The sequence below is a fragment of the Convolutriloba macropyga genome, chromosome 11, assembly GCF_964194025.1.
Source record: "Convolutriloba macropyga chromosome 11, txConMacr16.3, whole genome shotgun sequence".
In the NCBI taxonomy this organism is placed as follows: Eukaryota; Metazoa; Xenacoelomorpha; order Acoela; family Convolutidae; genus Convolutriloba; species Convolutriloba macropyga.
Genome location: NC_134478.1, coordinates 14,435,457 through 14,452,957, shown reverse-complemented (window position 1 = coordinate 14,452,957; position 17,501 = coordinate 14,435,457). Strand labels below are relative to the sequence as shown.

Below are 17,501 nucleotides of genomic sequence, written 5' to 3'. Positions count from 1 at the left end.
AAAGTCCTTGCATCGATAAATCAAGATTTCTTTAATAATATTGAACTTAGTTATAATGATTTTGCTAATATATGTAATAAGGTATGGAAAGAGCCTTATAATTATATTGTCATTGATATAACTTAAAATAAAAATATTAATGGTAAACTAAGAATTAATTGGGATCAGAGAGTTTTGGAAATTAATTATTATTATACAATTTGATGCCTCACTTGGTTTCCATGCTTCACTTGGCTTCCATGCTTCACTTGGTTTCCATGTTTCACTTGGTTTCCATCTCCTAAATCTTTTTTAGTACATAAACTACAATAGAGTTGTTTAAATCTAAACTGAGAGATATGTTTATATAATTTGCACTTTCTACATGTTAGATATTGATCAGGATTATTAAAATGTCCTAGTAAATGATCATGTTTATCTCTATATGTTATAATCCTATTACATAAAAAACATTGATATGATTTACCCTGACACCAATTACAACTCTGACCCCAAGACTTATTTTTACATTCATCACATTTAATACTAAACATTTTTTTATTAATTTATAAGGTAAAATATTATTTCAAAATATGTTATGATTATTAGGGAAATAGGAAGTGTTTAGTCTAAGTCTAGGTCTAAGTCTAAGTTTAGCTGTTAACATAGATGGGTCTTCGACCAGCTGTGTTATCACAGATGCAAAGTAAAACTTAATACATCGCCATTAAAGTCTATAGGTCTTCCATACTCATCTTTGATATGAAACTCTATATATTCTATTCTTTCTTTGGTTATATTTCGATATAAGATATTAGTTGGTATAATATTTATTAGATAGCCTGGTGATTCTGTTAGAGTAAAAGTATATAGTATGTCTGTGTTATTCCCATTATCTTTAACACCAGATATCACATTACAATGAATGTTAATAGTACTAAAACCCATAATATCAATAATTTTCTGAGATGTATATTTAACTTTTTTATAAACTATTTTTCTAAATCCTAGTGATGGGGCTATTGAATTTTCTATGTCAAAGTTAATTGCACCTTGTTTTATTTCCATTAAACTTTTCATTGTATTCTTATCAGATTCTATTATAACATTACCATTAATTTCTTCTTTTATTAATTCTGCTAATTCGAATAATTCATATGCTCCTGGTATAATAGCTAAAATACGGGTATCTGACCATGTTTCACCTTGGGTATCATATAAGAATTGATTGTTCCTTCTATTCACATTAAACTCCGGGTTATAAACAGATAATCTAATTAAACCTAATTTTGATGAGTTAAGTATAGGACCACTAAAGTTAAACTTTTCTGTTGGCTTTATCATTCTAAAGTTAAGTGTATGCTCTTCTTTTGTTTTAGTTAAAGCTTCATGTATATTTTGCAGTTCTCTTAAGATTAAACAATCAGTCATTTTTTATCTTATAAAAATGGATTTTAACTTGGATACAACTTATGGTTATAATAATGATATACATAAAAGTAAGATTATAAAATATAAACCAAATAATCTGGCAACAATTAATACGGTTAATACCAATATTAATATCATTCTCAATAGAGAAGAGAATCACTTAAATTTGCGTGATTCATTTCTGGAGATAGAGTTTGTTGTATCAGATGATGCTGGTGGTGTATTTGCCAATGATGCTAATATCAGATTGGTTAATTATGGTATGATGGGATTGTTTAGTTCAATTAAGCTTGAAACTAGTGGTGGTAGGACTATTGAATATAAAGATCATTGTCATCCTAATCTATTGATGTATAAGTTATTAACTAGTATTGGTGATGAATATGAGAGTGGTTTTGTTAGAAATCAGGGCAATAGAGATAGTCAACTTAAAGGTGACCATACTGCTGCACAACGAGGTCATATATATATGATGATTAAGAAGAGTGATCTATTTGGTTTTGTAAATGATTTAGAGAAGATTATATATGGTTTAGGATTTAAACTAATATTAAAAAGAAATAATACTGATAGAGCTCTATTTAGAGTTAATGCTAATCCTGGTGCAGTTGCTAATGATGGTAATATAGAAATTAGAGATATATCATGGTGGGTGCCCAGTATTGATCCTAGTAATGACAATAGAATTATTGTGCAAAAGGGTTTAAGTAAAAAGAATAATGTAGACTTTAGCTATTATGAAGGAAAGACATTTTATAAGAATGTACCCAATGCTACTAACTTCTTGTTTGATCTAGGTATGGAAAGTGGGATGGAAAGACCACAATATATAATAGTTGGTTTTGAAAATAATAATGTTAATGAACAAACTCATGATGTAAGTACATTTGATATAATGAATGTTACCGAATGTTATTGTAAGATTGGTAGTGAGTTTTATCCCGAGGATAGAATGAATATTAATTATGGTACTAATAATTATAATGAGGCTTTTAAAGAGATTGTTAGCTTTAATAAAGATTATAATGGGCTACCACATAATATAAAACCATATATAAATCATAGAACATTCAAAAGTAATTATAGATTATATGTATTTGATACTAGATATGAAAGTGATCATATAGGTCCACAACCAATACAACTTAATTTTAAATTTAGTGCTGCAGTTGCCGATGTTATATGTCATGCATTAGTATGAACTAGAAAGGTTATTAGTGTGAATAGTGATTGAAATATGCTGGTTGATATAGTCTCGTAGAGACTATTGACCGAAGGTCTATAGTATCATAATTATAATTATAACTATGGACCTAGTTATTGTTTTAGATATATCTCTAGCTATAATTATCTGCGAACGGACTTCGTCCGTGGCAAGCCAATTTGCAAAACAAATTCGTTGAGCAGTTCCTGATTAGCAAAGCTACTTCGTAGATAATTATAATTATAACTATTTCTTACTTGTCTTAACAAAACCCCTAGCATGAATAAAATCTAGTTTCTTTTTATTCTCTAGAGATAAGCTTCCAGCTTCAAGCTTAATCTTAGCTTTGGGCCTAACCTTAGGCTTAGGCTTAATAATAACAAAGGGATTATACTTTTTAACTTCCATTATTTTTTATATATAGAAATGAGTCTTTTAAATAAGTTCAAAACTAATTCTTATTGTGTTGGTGGCAGACATTATAGTGGTACTAATAATATAAGTGGAGCTATTACTTCAAAAGGTACTAAAATGTTAAGAGGATCCTGCACTAAATGTAGAAGGAATAAATCAATGACAGTATCTGATGCAACAATAGAACCAGAGGGATTGAAAGATTTCTTTAAAAGTGTTGGTAAAGCTACAGTTAACTTTGGAAAGAAAGTTGCTAATAATCTAGTAAGAGCATTAGAAATATCAAGTAAAACAGGAAGTGCAGCTGCAAGTAGAAACCCTAGAGCAGCACTAGCGGCTACACCTGATTTAATTAAATTTGCGACTACTGGTGAAGGTATAAAGGTAGCACAAAAAGGAAGAGGGTTATACTTAGGTACTAAGAAGAGATAATTATTTGATTATGATTATGATTATGATTATGTTTATGATTATAGCTATGATTATGATTATATTTTTATCGATAAATATTAAAACTAATGTTATTATTACTAAAAACATTGTTATTACTAAGCACTAATATCTTTAATCTAAAAAAATACTCAACTTATTCTTCTTGTTCTTATATTCTTCATATAACTTAACAAATTCATTATATTCATCATTATCTATTTTATTATCATTCATTGATTTAGTATATAGTTTATTAAACTTATCACTAAACTGTTTACTTAAATTATACATTTGTGAATACTTTATAATTTTATTTCTAATTTTAGTATTAATTGTTTTTGATAATGAACCACAAACAGTTGCTGTAGCAAAAGCTGTTGGTATAGAATAAGCTAATCCTATACCTGTTGATGAAACTGATGTTGTTGTTGCAGTTGTTGCTATAGATGATAATACTATTTCTGTTATCTCAGCTACGTTAATATAATTCTTATATCTGGTTAGCTTCTTATTATAGTTATTAAATTCAGTTTCATAATAATTTCTAATATCTTTTATAATGTTAACATTGTTGTTAAATTTATTATTGGCTTGAATCTTTTCAATTATCAGTCTTTCTGATACTGATGACAAATCTGGATATAGTAATCTCTCACTCGGTGCTGATGGGTTAGTCAAAGTTTCGGTTATTTTAATTAGTAAAAATTCTTTCTATTTCTTTCGTTATATCTTCTTGTTTAAAACCATAATGCTTCTCTAGTCTTTTTTGTTCTTTATTATCAAATAACGTACTTCGCAAAAGTATAGCAATTATATATTGTACTGTTGTCCTTTTATTCTTTAAAGCTTCATCCATAGAAGAATTAATCTTTTTAATAACTTCTTTAAATTCTTTTAGCCCAGTAGTAAACATTTCATCTAGTTGTATGTTAGTGATATTCTGATTAAACTTATTATTATCAAATTCTTGTTTTAATTGATTATATTTAGAGATAGTATCAGTAGCAACTTTATTACAAAAGTTTACAGTATTTTTGACTTCATTTGTTTATTCAATAAACTCATTAATTAGTTCATCATTAACTTGTGTTTCATTTAGTTGTAATGTTTTAGTTGTGACTTTAACAAATTCACCTTTTCTTAGTTCAGTTATGTTTCTACGTAAAATATCTATTTTATTAGAAGAGGATAATAAGTTATTGTCACAATACTCTTTATTAACAACATCTTTTTCATCTATCGGAGGATGTACATTCGTAATTTTATAGGTATCCTTCATATCAATATTATCATTATCTTCTAGGAATAATCCACGAGCCTTACTTAGTGTTAAGTTGTTTGTTGAAGTTGATTTTGATTGATGTTTAGCTTGATTGAATCTATTTCTTTTCATCTTTGTATTTGTTTACAGAAGTTACAGAATTATACCTAATGATTCTAAAACTTTATTATTAGATTCAAAGTGAAACTCGGATTTTAATAGTTCCTGTTCATAATATTTACCTTCTATTATCTCTCCATTGATATCTTCTATTTTATATGTTGGTGGTTGTGTTTTTAGAACTTCATTAACTTTAAACAACTCTCTATTCCAATTAGAAGTGTATCCCTTAGAGAAGACATTACGATTATCTGAATTTCTAACGTAATCACCAACTTTAAGCTTAGGTTTAATATTCCTATAAATGAATGAGTATTTAACTTTATCAGGACTATTAGAAGCGTCAACTGGTGTCATATTAATTGTTGAATGCATATTTTTGTTATATGTTATGACTGCATCATTTAGTAAATTTACCCAATTACCATCGCCATTGATGAACATTGGTTTATTAATTATGTGTAATAGGGTTCTATTAAATCTCTCTATAAACACAGCCTTTAAATCACTATAAGTAGAATATAGTTTTGTTTCATATTCTTTAAGTAAAGATTTAAATGTTTTATTGTAAAACTCACTACCTCTATCTACCCATAACTTTTCTGGTTTTCTACATTCACCTAATACTATTTTAAAACCATTAGTTATAGATAAACCAGATTTATTCTTCAATGGAATAGCCCATGCATATTTTGTGAATATATCTATAACAGTTAATATAAACTTATGATTACTATTCTATTTACTTAGAGATGACTTATCAATTAAATCAGCTGATCATGTTTCATCTTTATATAATGGTATTCTTCTGTCTCTTCTAAACTTTGTTATTTGAGGGCTAAATACTTCTTTAGCTAGTTGTTGCTGTTATTGTTGTTGTTTTTCCACATTTTTTATGGACGTAGTCATGGTTTCACCTATTTACCATAGTTAAAAACAAAATTATCTAGTTGCTCTTGATTAATAATATCCATAGATAATAGTTGCTTAGATATATCTAGCATTTCATCATATAATCCATCATGACAAGCTTTTGTTTCTAGTATTAATAAATCTAGTCTTTCTACTAAACCATTTAAATGGCAACTTCGTTGATTATTTGGATTAGGGTTGCTAATTAAACCCTTGCAAAATACACCATCCTTTACCCCCATTATACGTTTTATTGTTCTATATCTAGCGCTTAATCCACTTTTCCTAATTCATATCTAATATCCTTTAAAAACCTTTTAATTTTGTTTTCATCTTCCTCGATTTCACCATATTTTATATCTGGGTTAGTAAGAAAGTTTATAAACCCATCGGAAAGTTCATATATATTATCCCTAACTATAAATGCATTTTCTTGGTAAATTAGTTTAACACCGTTCATTTCAAATTCACCAATACCTAAATTTCCGAACTTTAACTTTAATTGAAGTTCAGATTGAACTGACATTAAATTAATAATTTGAGCTGTGTCTTTATCTACAAACATTCCTGGTTTATCTACAGCTTTCTCTACAGCTTCACCATTGGATTTCATTAATGCTTCATTAAACTGGGAGCCAGTTTGCTCGATCATCTTAGTTTGTTTATCTAACTCTTGATTTTGCCAATCTATTGCTCTTAATGTTTGTTCACTTAACGCTAGATTGTGTTCCTTATGAGCTAGCCATGTTTCATTGTTTGCATTTAGTGTTTTAGTTAAAGGATCAAATAACTCTTCTATTTAACCATAATATTCCTGCTGTTTTAATTTATCTTCTAATCTATTTCTTCTGTTTTGTTTTTCTAGATTATTTAATTCTATAAGTGTTTCCAGTTTAGTCATTTTTTATAATTATAATAAATCATTATATAGTGTAATGGCGGCAAGGATAAACTTTCTATCATCATTTATGGTTAATTCTTTAATATTATTTATGAACGATTCTAATGATTCTTTACTTACATCTAACCCTAATTTTATTAATAGCTCTATTGGAGTAGTATTAATCTTTCTTATTAAATCTCTTTTGAATAGATATAGATTCTCATCATGAGGATAACTTTTTATATTGTTTACATAAAACCTTTTATCATCAAATATATTTAAACTAATCTTACTTGTTTTTGTTGTTGTCATGTTATCGCCAACTTTTTGTATTCTGCATTCGTCTACTGTTCTCTGTGCATTATTCATTAATGCATCATAAAAATCTATGTGCCTAGCTATATTATGCTTCTTTATTCCTTTTTCTTTAGTGTTTTAAGGATAATTTTTGAAGCTATATGTTTTGAGGGACAATGCTACGTATCCATATAGTGAAGTGTTAGATCTGTGAGGGATGGTTGTAGAATATTGTAAATCAAACATATGTAATTTGCTAAGTTCGAGTATTTTTACTCCTAAAAATACAGGTGAGCTATATTCTATTTTTTCTTTATATTTTCTATTTGGCTAAAATCTCTATATCTAGTTATATTCTTAAATGTTGGTTTTCTTACACTTTTCATTATCTTTTCTTCATCATGCAAGAACTTGCTTTGAAAGAAGTGTAGAGGATTCATGCACATTCTTCCATATAATGAGTTATTCATTAATTTCCTTACATCCTTTCCTGCTTCAGTTTTAGCTGTTGCTCTTTTATTTGTATTGTTTTGTATATAATCTCTACATATATAATCTTGTTTAAATTTAATTACTCTGTACTTTGTTACTTTTACTCCCATCTTAACATAGAACTTTAACATCCTATAATGAACCATATATTCTGTTTTGTTGTTTTGGTCTAAGAATAATTTCTCTGATCTTGCTTTACCTCCATCTCTTTCTCTGTAACCTAATTCATTATCATTTATCTTTCTCTTATTAGGCATTAGTGCTAACTGTTCTGTTCTCTCTTTACATTCATTAGTATAATCAATATCACAAGCTATATAGTAACCATGATCACTATCATCTGGAGTATTTAATATATAATCTAGAGATGTAGTAGTAAACAAGAAATCCTGATAAGGTAGCTTTTGCATCATTGCTCAGCCGTATAGGTTGTTTGCTTCGATGTACCATATGGTCTTACCATCACTGTTATTTATATATCTATCACCCATAATTCCACATATACCACCTCTCTTTGCTCCAACAAAATCATCTAGAATTTGTTTATCTTGCAATGTATCTAATGTAACACCGCTTGGCATTAACCAAAAATCAAAACTATAACCCGGGAGACTAACGTAAAGTAGTGGGTTGAGCTTGAATTCTTTCATGCTTAGTTTAACATATTCATTCATGCAATAGTCTAACATTCAAGCAATAGTCTAATTTTTGAAGCTATATGTTTTGGGGGACAATGCTATAAATTCCTCAATAATCCTACTCCCCAGCTCGTGCTTAAACTTGCCGGGGACTTTATTATTAGTTTTTATAGGTATGTCTAGATTACTTAAGTCCATATGCTCATCACTAATTTTACCTTCACTATAACTTAATACGAAACTGTCCGTATCCATATAGTGAAGTGTTAGATCTGTGAGTGATGGTTGAAGAATATTATAGAAGAAATCAAACATATGTAAGTTGCTAAGTCCGAGTATTGTTACTCCTACATATACAGGTGAGCTATGTTCTATTTTTTTCTTTATATATTCTATTTGGCTAAAATCTCTATATCTAGTTATATTCTTAAATGTTGGTTTTCTTACACTTTTCATTATCTTTTCTTCATCATGCAAGAACTTGCTTTGAAAGAAGTGTAGAGGATTCATGCACATTCTTCCATATAGTGAGTTATTCATTAATTTCCTTACATCCTTTTCTGCTTCAGTTTTAGCTGTTGCTCTTTTATTTGTATTGTTTTGTATATAATCTCAACATATATAATCTTGTTTAAATTTACTTACTTTGTATTTTGTTACTTTTACTCCCATTTTAACATAGAACTTTAACATCCTATAATGAACCATATATTCTGTTTTGTTGTTTTGGTCTAAGATTAATTTCTCTGATTTTGCTTTGCCTCCATCTCTTTCTCTGTAACCTAATTCATTATCATTTATCTTTCTCTTATTAGGCATTAGTGCTAACTGTTCTGCTCTCTCTTTACATTCATTAGTATAATCAATATCACAAACTATATAGTAACCATGATCACTATCATCTGGAGCATTTAATGTATAATCTAGAGATGTCGTAGTAAACAAGAAATCCTTATAAGGTAGCTTTTGCATCATTGCATAGCCGTATAGGTTGTTTGCATCGATGTACCATATGGTCTTACCATCACTGTTATTTATATATCTATCACCCATTATTCCACATATACCACCTCTCTTTGCTCCAACAAAATCATCTAGAATTTGTTTATCTTGCAATGTATCTAATGTAACACCGCTTGACATTAACCAACAATCAAAACTATAAACCGGGAGACTAACGTAATGTAGTGGGTTGAGCTTGAATTCTTTCATGCTTAGTTTAACATATTCATTCATGCAATAGTCTATTATCTCCACATCATTCTGTAAATACTCTATAGTTAGATCTTTAACAGTTTTATTACTGTTTTCATTATTAAAGTTATCTACTTCTTCTTGTGTTGGTAACTTATTATGTAGAGAGGATTTGAAGTCTTCTATTTTTGGATTACCTATGGCTTCATCAGAGGTAGCTTTGCTACCACTGGCAGCTTCGCTGTCATACTTATACAAACCAAAGTATTCATATGGATATAGTGTTTTAGTTTTACATCCGTATATCTTTGCCATTTGATCTAGAGGCATAGCTAAGAAGTTAAAACTATCTAAGAATTTAAGACAACTAATGCTAAACATCTTAGACTTACCAGCAGCTAGTGGTATGTTATCTACTTTTCTTTTATCATTATTCTGTTTGAAGAGTTCACTGTATACTAGGTTGAAGTCATAGCCAGAGCCATTATGGAATATTACTGGAATGAAGTTTTGTTGTTTGTATCTTAGATTACATATTTTACATGCCGGTCCTCTATATTTACCAGTTTCATGACAGTGATCTCTTACTTTCTTAATACAAGTTTTGCTGCAGATATGACAAGTGTTATTAGTTTCATGGTATAATTTATCTTCTGTGAATATCATCTTTTCATTATGTTTGAAATTATTCTCTGTTTCTATTTCTAATAGATCTCTAGCAAATCTTTTTATGCAGCCTAGACCGAAGTAGTGTTTGAAGTTATCTTGCCAGTTGTAACCCACAGCTATTGGAACATGTTCAGCTATTACATATTTTAAATCATTAGTTGAGACTTCAACAATGCACATTCTACATCGGCAGTTATAATATATTTTATATTCTGACGTTTGTGTTCATTTATAAAAGTAATTTGTTTTTTCTTAGGACAAACAATCTCTGGTTTGAATGAGTTGTTGCATTCGTGTTTATCATATTTAATTTGTGAGTTTAACCAATAGGTACACCTATCACAATCATAATATCTAATGTTATTTTTATTTGGGCGATCTAACAGGGTTTCTATATTTTTTATTAGGGCGCAGTGTTCTACATGTCCATTACTCCAAACTAGTATTCTTACATCTTTTCTATCTTTATCAAAATCATACACCGGTTTAAACAATTCTACTTTACCTCCAACACAGGGGGTGTATAACCAAATATTAATATTATATAAATTCTGTATTCTTAATATATAGCCGAAGTCATCTTCATCTTGTAGTCTTGGTTCAATTAGTTTATCTACATATTTACTTTCTCGAGTTGCATTACCTATTACTGGATGTAACCATGCGGTGATAGTTAGTTGCAAGCAGTTGTATTTAAAACTTCGTATATTTAAAATCGATTTAGAGTTTTTGAGATCAGCTGGTAAATCCATATATGTACCAATAGATGCTTTAGTTGGTTCAATGTTTAACTGAATACTTCTTATTCCAAGAAACTCCAAACCATAACCATAACCTTCATATGTTTCCTTTTCGAAGTCTAGCCATTGTTTGAAGTCACCATATTCATATATTGCATTATTATTAATATAGTCGGTAAGGAAGAAATTTTTAGTAGTTTTAGCTTCATCTCTAGTTCTCTTCTTATAATCACATTCAGCCGTGATCTTATATTTAAAACTCTTAACTCTACGAAACTGGTAACAGTTTTTAATTTCTTCTAAAGAGTAATTAGTTGCTTCATCTATATCTTCAATGTAATTCCCACCTTTATCTGTAATATAAAACTCTCTCATGTTCTGACTGGAGTTTATATCGAAGTCTTCTGTGTTTTCTAGATGCTTACAATTATGACTATATGAGTGAGTAGTTAGAGCCATTTTATTCCTAAATTCTTCATGACATTCTTTACACTCATACTTAATTTTAAAGTAGATGCTGTCTTCGGCTTAAGGTTTAGTTATAGTTTTAGTTTCAATTTTGGTTTTAATAATATCCTTAGTATTACCCATAGGTTTGTAAACATAATCATCTTCTTCTTGGTCATACACCCTCTCCTTAGATCCTTCAGGCTTCGCTATAGATCCTTGATCATAGGAATTCGTCCATCCGGGAACCGGCTTCACCGATGCTTCGCCATGCTCCGCCATTGGTGAAGCCGGTTCTTCATCAGACTCAAACATTTTCTCCAATAGTTCCTTATGTTTGAGATCGTATAATTGATGCCTGTATAAACCCTTCTTTGATTCAAAGGATAGATTACAGACATCGCAGAAGTTTATGACACTATAATTAGTTGATTGAGTCATGATGTATATATTTAGGGAAAATTTTGGAAAAAATAATTTTTCGAAAGTGAAAAATGAAGTGTGATAAGTGTAAAAATAAGTCTTGGAAAGAATGTTGTAATAATTGTAAAGAATTAGAATATTCTTGTTATGTATGTAAACATATGGTTAAAGTGAAAGATTATACAGAACATTTGGGATATCATTATTCTGATCCTGATCAATATCTATTATGTAGTATGGGTAATGTTTACAAACATATATCATTATATAGATTTAGAAATAGGAAATGTAGACTATGTATTTATCGTCATAGATATAGATTTGGACACACTAGAAATCAATTCAGGGAGCATGTTTATAAGTATAATATTCAAGAAGACACTGAAAAACACTAATCACTGTGTTTCCACCGATCTCAGTGTTTTTTCACTGTATACCCATCACAGTGTGTCCCATATACAGTCTCACAGCAGGGATCATCCTTTTTAAGAACTGTGAATTTGGTTTTTTTTATCTCACTAAGTTTTATAGTATTTCATCAAAGTCGGGGGACGTTCACTGGAGTCAGTGAGGAAGAAACCCCAAACCTTCCGTTTGCTAAAGCAACTTAACTAGACTCGATGATTTAACCACTACGCCAAGTGAGGCAAAAAGTTTTGGTTTTAGATTGATTAAATATTTATTAGGGGATATATGAAAATTATTATTTTAATATTTCTTTCAATTTTTGTTCAAGTTTTCTTTTTTGTTCAAGTTTTTTCGCAAGTTTGTTTACGTGCTTGTTACACGGTCTCATCTGCGAAGCAGTTTCACTGATTAGTTTTATACTAGTATCTGGGGACTTCCATTGGAGTCAGTGGGGATAGAACCCAAACTATCCGTCTGATAACGATTAATCACCAGCTTAACTCGACACTAGTGGTTTGCACCAAGTGAGACAAGAAATGATAGATTTTAAATATAAAAGAAGTGAATATAGAGAGAATGTATAGTAGTAGATAAAACAAGGAAATCAACAAGTAGTAAAAATTGGCCCTATTCGACATGCGCGATTAGAGTTTGGAGAACGGGCCAAGTTTTGCTGGTGGTGGATTTCCTTGTTTTATCTACTACTTTCAATCGTTCCCGTGATCTGGAATAGAAACAACATTTTTAAATTTAATTAGATGTGATATAACGCAGGATTATTTAGTCATAACTATCTTATGTAATCAAGTGAGCTATTTTAGGTAATTAGTACCCCCTCCCCAAGTAGAATATCATTGTTAATATTTGGTATTTTAACTTTTTGAAAGGTATATGTCAATTGAAATGGATATATATCCCCCATGGCCCTTTATTCAGCTATACAAACCATTATCGCAGTTCAGAAACACCATGAAGTTGGCTTATAAAAGAAAATCAAAAGTAATATCGTCTCCTCGTGAGGGTCGTGGGAGAAAATAAATAAACGAATAAATTCTAACCATTGTTTTGTTCATAGTTGTGAGTTTCTCGATTTCATTGGTGAGTTTGCGGTTCCTCAGTTTGAGTGATTCGTTGTCTATCACAATAGCTGCGTATTCTTGTTCGGTGTCTAAGCTTTCAGGGAGTTTTTCAACGTCTAGAGATGGCACGGCGTGTATCAAGTCCTGAAACATATAAGCTATCATTTTAAGAATATAAACCAAAAAAAAAATATTTTGAGATTAGATCACACATCCAGGACGCTAAGAACCGTTCTGGTTCTTTTCCAAGCGTCTACTGGAAAAGTTGTGCAAATAAGTCCTTACGGTTGGTAATTTAGAATTTACCCAGAAAATTTCATCGTGGAAAGTTAATGTGTTATAAATGAAATCTTCAACAAAGCCAAAAAAGAACGTTTTTTTATTGAATAATTTTTTTAGTTAACTCGCTATTACCAACTAAATCAAAGCGTTAAAATTAATGAAAAAGATCTATACTCAACAACATTTATGTAAATTAGTGCAGTCTTAAACATTACTCTGACGTCAGCTTTTAATGACTGTATGCGATGCTTATCTTTTTCTTCGTACAGAAATGCGGTTTCCGTTTTTATCAAAAGCCTGTTTTGATTTCAGTATCATGAATAAGGAATAATTAGCATGTATTTTCCTTACCAACTTTTTTAGTCAACCTCTTGACAAGTTCACAAGCAAAGACCGCCTTATCATTGCATACCAAGTACTCAGTGCCTGTCTTTTGAATGGAAGGGAATTTGTGCCTCCAAAAATTATTTTCACCCCACGGTAATTGTTTTTCCCCTACGGTAATGGTTTTCAACACATCTTTCATAGTAGATCCATAAACTATATAGTAGATTCCGTACTTGTGTTATGATGATTTTTTAAAAAAACTTTAATTACTGGACATGACTGAACATTATCCTCAGCCGATAAAATAATGAGCTAAATCGTAACAGTTTAGCTGTAAAAAGTACTAATCAATAACTAAGAGGGTCATCAAAAACAATTTCTAAGCATTTAAAAGGTTGTGATGATTACCAACATTGCTTCGCAATGATCTAACAAAAAATGATATTTACAAAAAAATGAATCAAAAATTGTTGAATAAATAATTAAAGCATTGGTTTCAAAACAATTTTTTGTCAAAATTTGTGCGTTTAAGTTGAGAAATTAGCAATGTTGCGATAAATTAAAAATCCTTTTTCGAATTTGGCCATGAAATAATATTCGCATTTACAAAAAATATAATATGATTTATATACCCAGCTATGGGCTTAATTTTATATGCCTTAAAGTTATAAATGTTCTTATTTTAATGCTCTCTTTTAAAGTGTTTATTCATCGTACACAGTTGTGAGTTGTATCATTAGACAGCCCGTTCAGCATAGAATATACAATCAACAAGATTTTTTGAAATTCATTTTTTCCCAAGTTGTTGTCAAGGTTTGAAGTTCTGTGAAAAATTTTACTGGTTTCCGTTGATTTGAGTAACATTTTCTACACTTGTAATCAGATTTTTTTTTATTTTTGTCAATTTGGCTAAAAAAATACGTTAAAACTATTAAATACAGTGGCATTGATTTTACCTTTAACGACAAGGTAGAGTTGCTGAACAGATTGATTGTTTTCAGGTTTAGGGTGCAATTTTGGCGAAATGTTTATCATATTCAGCTTTTTCCATTTAACAAAATGGCACCAAATATGCTTTCTTAGCCCACTTTGTATAAAATTGCTGGAATTACAGACCTAAAAACTGCTGACACAATCTTCTCAAGCTTGATTTTTAGCTAATATGACTTGATCATTATGCAAAGGTTATCTGATACTTTTGATAGTTGGCCTTTTTTGGAAAAATCATCATTATCACTAAAGTTTGGAACAATAACATTTTTAAAGAACGAGCGGCAATAAAAAGGCTGGTTTTGGTCTAATCGTGGATTTTCTTAATAAGGATTTTATTAAGGTACTGTCGTTTTTAAAATATATTTCGCCGTGTTTGTTTTTTAATGTTACCTACTGACCAGGATGATTTCGGACTAACGCTCACTTCTTGAGATATCCACGCGCAAACGAGGCTCAATAAACATATAACATATTTTCAGTGGAAAGCTCGTGGTATTTAATGGCTCCAACACCGTTCTTACTTAAAATTGTTTGTGAAATGTTGGTGTTCGGTATGTATTCGTTGCTAATTTGTATTCACATGATTTAGTCTAGCTTCTAACAGGTCCATTCAGTCTGCTTCCTAAAGGGTTACATGGTTTAATATCTAGTTTTGCAGGTTGAAAATGTACAATCTTTATGACCTTTTAAATCATTTCTTTTCATTAAAAAACCATGGCATTTGACTTCTACCCATTTTAAAAGCTTTTCTTCTGAAATCTTGTAACTTAGTCTCAAGGAAATAGGTCTTTCTTCTTTCAATTGAAATTGTGTTTTAATTGCGGTTTAATTATTTAAGTAATGGTGTTTTGGCTCATGTCCTACAACTTCTCGTAAAAATTTTCTTTATTTTGTACATTTACCAATTTTTAAGGTTCTCATTTTTTTTATCGTCACATTATCTCATTAATGAAAGTTCACAAAGGGCATAAATGACGCTGAGTAAAAGCGTAATTGAATATACATGACATTTTTAGAGAATAGATTATGGTTTTAACGGCTTCGACACCGTTTTGTTGAAAATTTTTTTTAAATTTTTGATTTTTGACTATAATTGCCGTACTTTTCATAGTCGAAAGACACATTCGGGATAATGAAAGGTCCCAATCGCTTGCGATGGAGGTATAGAAAAACCTAGCAAATGATTTCGATTAATAGCAAATTGTTTCAATGAATTTCAACTTAATAGTTTTTTTTTTTAAAAAAAAACGTTTTTTAACTTTGGGAAATTCAGGAAAACTTTGGGAAAACTCATTAAGGAAATTCAGAACTAGTCCCATATCTTTTCAGGTGAACTAAAGGGTAATTTGTTTGGTTTAGGTTTTATCTGATGCTATTCTGTCTTGGAGCTTTTTTTAAAGCTTCGGTTGTTATTAGTATAATTTTTTGTTTGATTCTGTTATTTGTCTTGTTTTGTAGTCTCCTTTATGACAAGTCTCATTGGCCCTATAATGCTTCATGGTTTTACACATTTAGTGGTTTGAGTGTAAAGTGATTTTTGTAATTCATACACCTGATATTTTTGAACAATATGTGCATTTTTTAAACATTTCTCATCCTCATTTGGTAGAGAATTAAGTCAAAGTGTGGATTAACGGGGTTTATAAATTCAAACCTCTGATTCCTCGGAGCCACCACTATCAGCTCGCTTTGCTCGATTGATGATGTCCTTCAGACTTGCATTCTCAACTTTGGCTGCCGCTATTTCCTCTTTAAGCTCCTCGACTCCCGCTTGCTCCAATTCGGATCCATTTCCACGAGCCGATGTTGCGTCGTCTTTATTTTTAGTCTCCTGAAGTTAACAGTAAAATTTTTAGATAACTCTGATTGGTACTAATTCCTTTTCCCCGAATGATTAATACGCAAAATGCGCTTTAATTAGTTTGTTCAACTGCGGCTGTGAAAACAAAACATGTCACGGCGAAAGTGGGATGACAATGTCCTCATTGTGATCATTTTAAGGTTTAAATGAGAAAAATAATGACACCGCTTTTGAGAAAGTTCAATTTTTTCAGCAAAAGGTCTGAAGCGTACAAAAAAATAACCGGTATTTTAAAGTGTAATCAGTTTGTGATTAGGGGTTTAAAACAGAACGCACACGCTGCGCTAAAACAAGCTTCTAATAAAGAAAAGCACCAATCAAAATCAACTAATTCAGCAAAACTTATACAAACTGAAGATCTAATAAAAATGATTGAAATTGACAGACTGTTTTTTTTTCAAAAATTCTCAATTTGAAGCTCCTATTGCTGTTTCAGAAGATTCTGCACAATTCTCAGTTGAAATGTTATTTAATTTGTATAATACAGCATAAATTTGTGAAGTATGACGAGTAGAAAAGAGAGGATGCAATTGACGTTGACCTCAAACTTTTGAAGCCTTTATTGCCATATTCCAAATGAAACTGAAATCAGTAAAATAAGATTATTTAAGATTTTAATATTAAATTCAAAAGGAGTTGCCTCTTATCTGAGAAAAAAGTATTCAGTTTAAATTTTGCTCCTTTAAATCAAAATATTATCAGCTTCAGCTGTTGATATTATTCCCGCAATCGCGAAAAATATGAGATACGGCAATTAAGAAATCTGTTAGTCCCAATCTAGTTCTTACCAGTTAATTCTGTTGATTTTGTTATCATTTGTCTCAAGTCCGTTATAGCTAGAGCGCTGTTCATTTGACTATAGTCCTTCACAGAAATAAGTAATACACAATTCTATAGTAACACTATAGAGTTGACTATTGCTTCTTGACCTTCAGTTTTCATGCACGTTCTTATGAATTGCGAGTTTTAAACGTCAGCAAAAGAGTTTTCAAAAGCAAAAGGTTCTGTAACAAAC

At 30.3% G+C, this 17,501-nt stretch overlaps 1 protein-coding gene across 2 annotated transcripts in view; it reads right to left on the bottom strand.

Annotated features, from left to right (window-relative positions):
• Positions 1-17,501, bottom strand: part of LOC142349565 (uncharacterized) — a 511,473-nt gene that overhangs the window by 355,627 nt on the left and 138,345 nt on the right. For both annotated transcript variants that reach the window (XM_075401206.1, XM_075401207.1), the window contains exons 29-30: positions 16,280-16,456; positions 13,003-13,167 (exon numbers count right to left, since the gene is read on the bottom strand). In XM_075401206.1, coding sequence (XP_075257321.1) covers positions 13,003-13,167; positions 16,280-16,456 — 342 coding nt within the window. The remainder of the gene's footprint in view (positions 1-13,002; positions 13,168-16,279; positions 16,457-17,501) is intronic.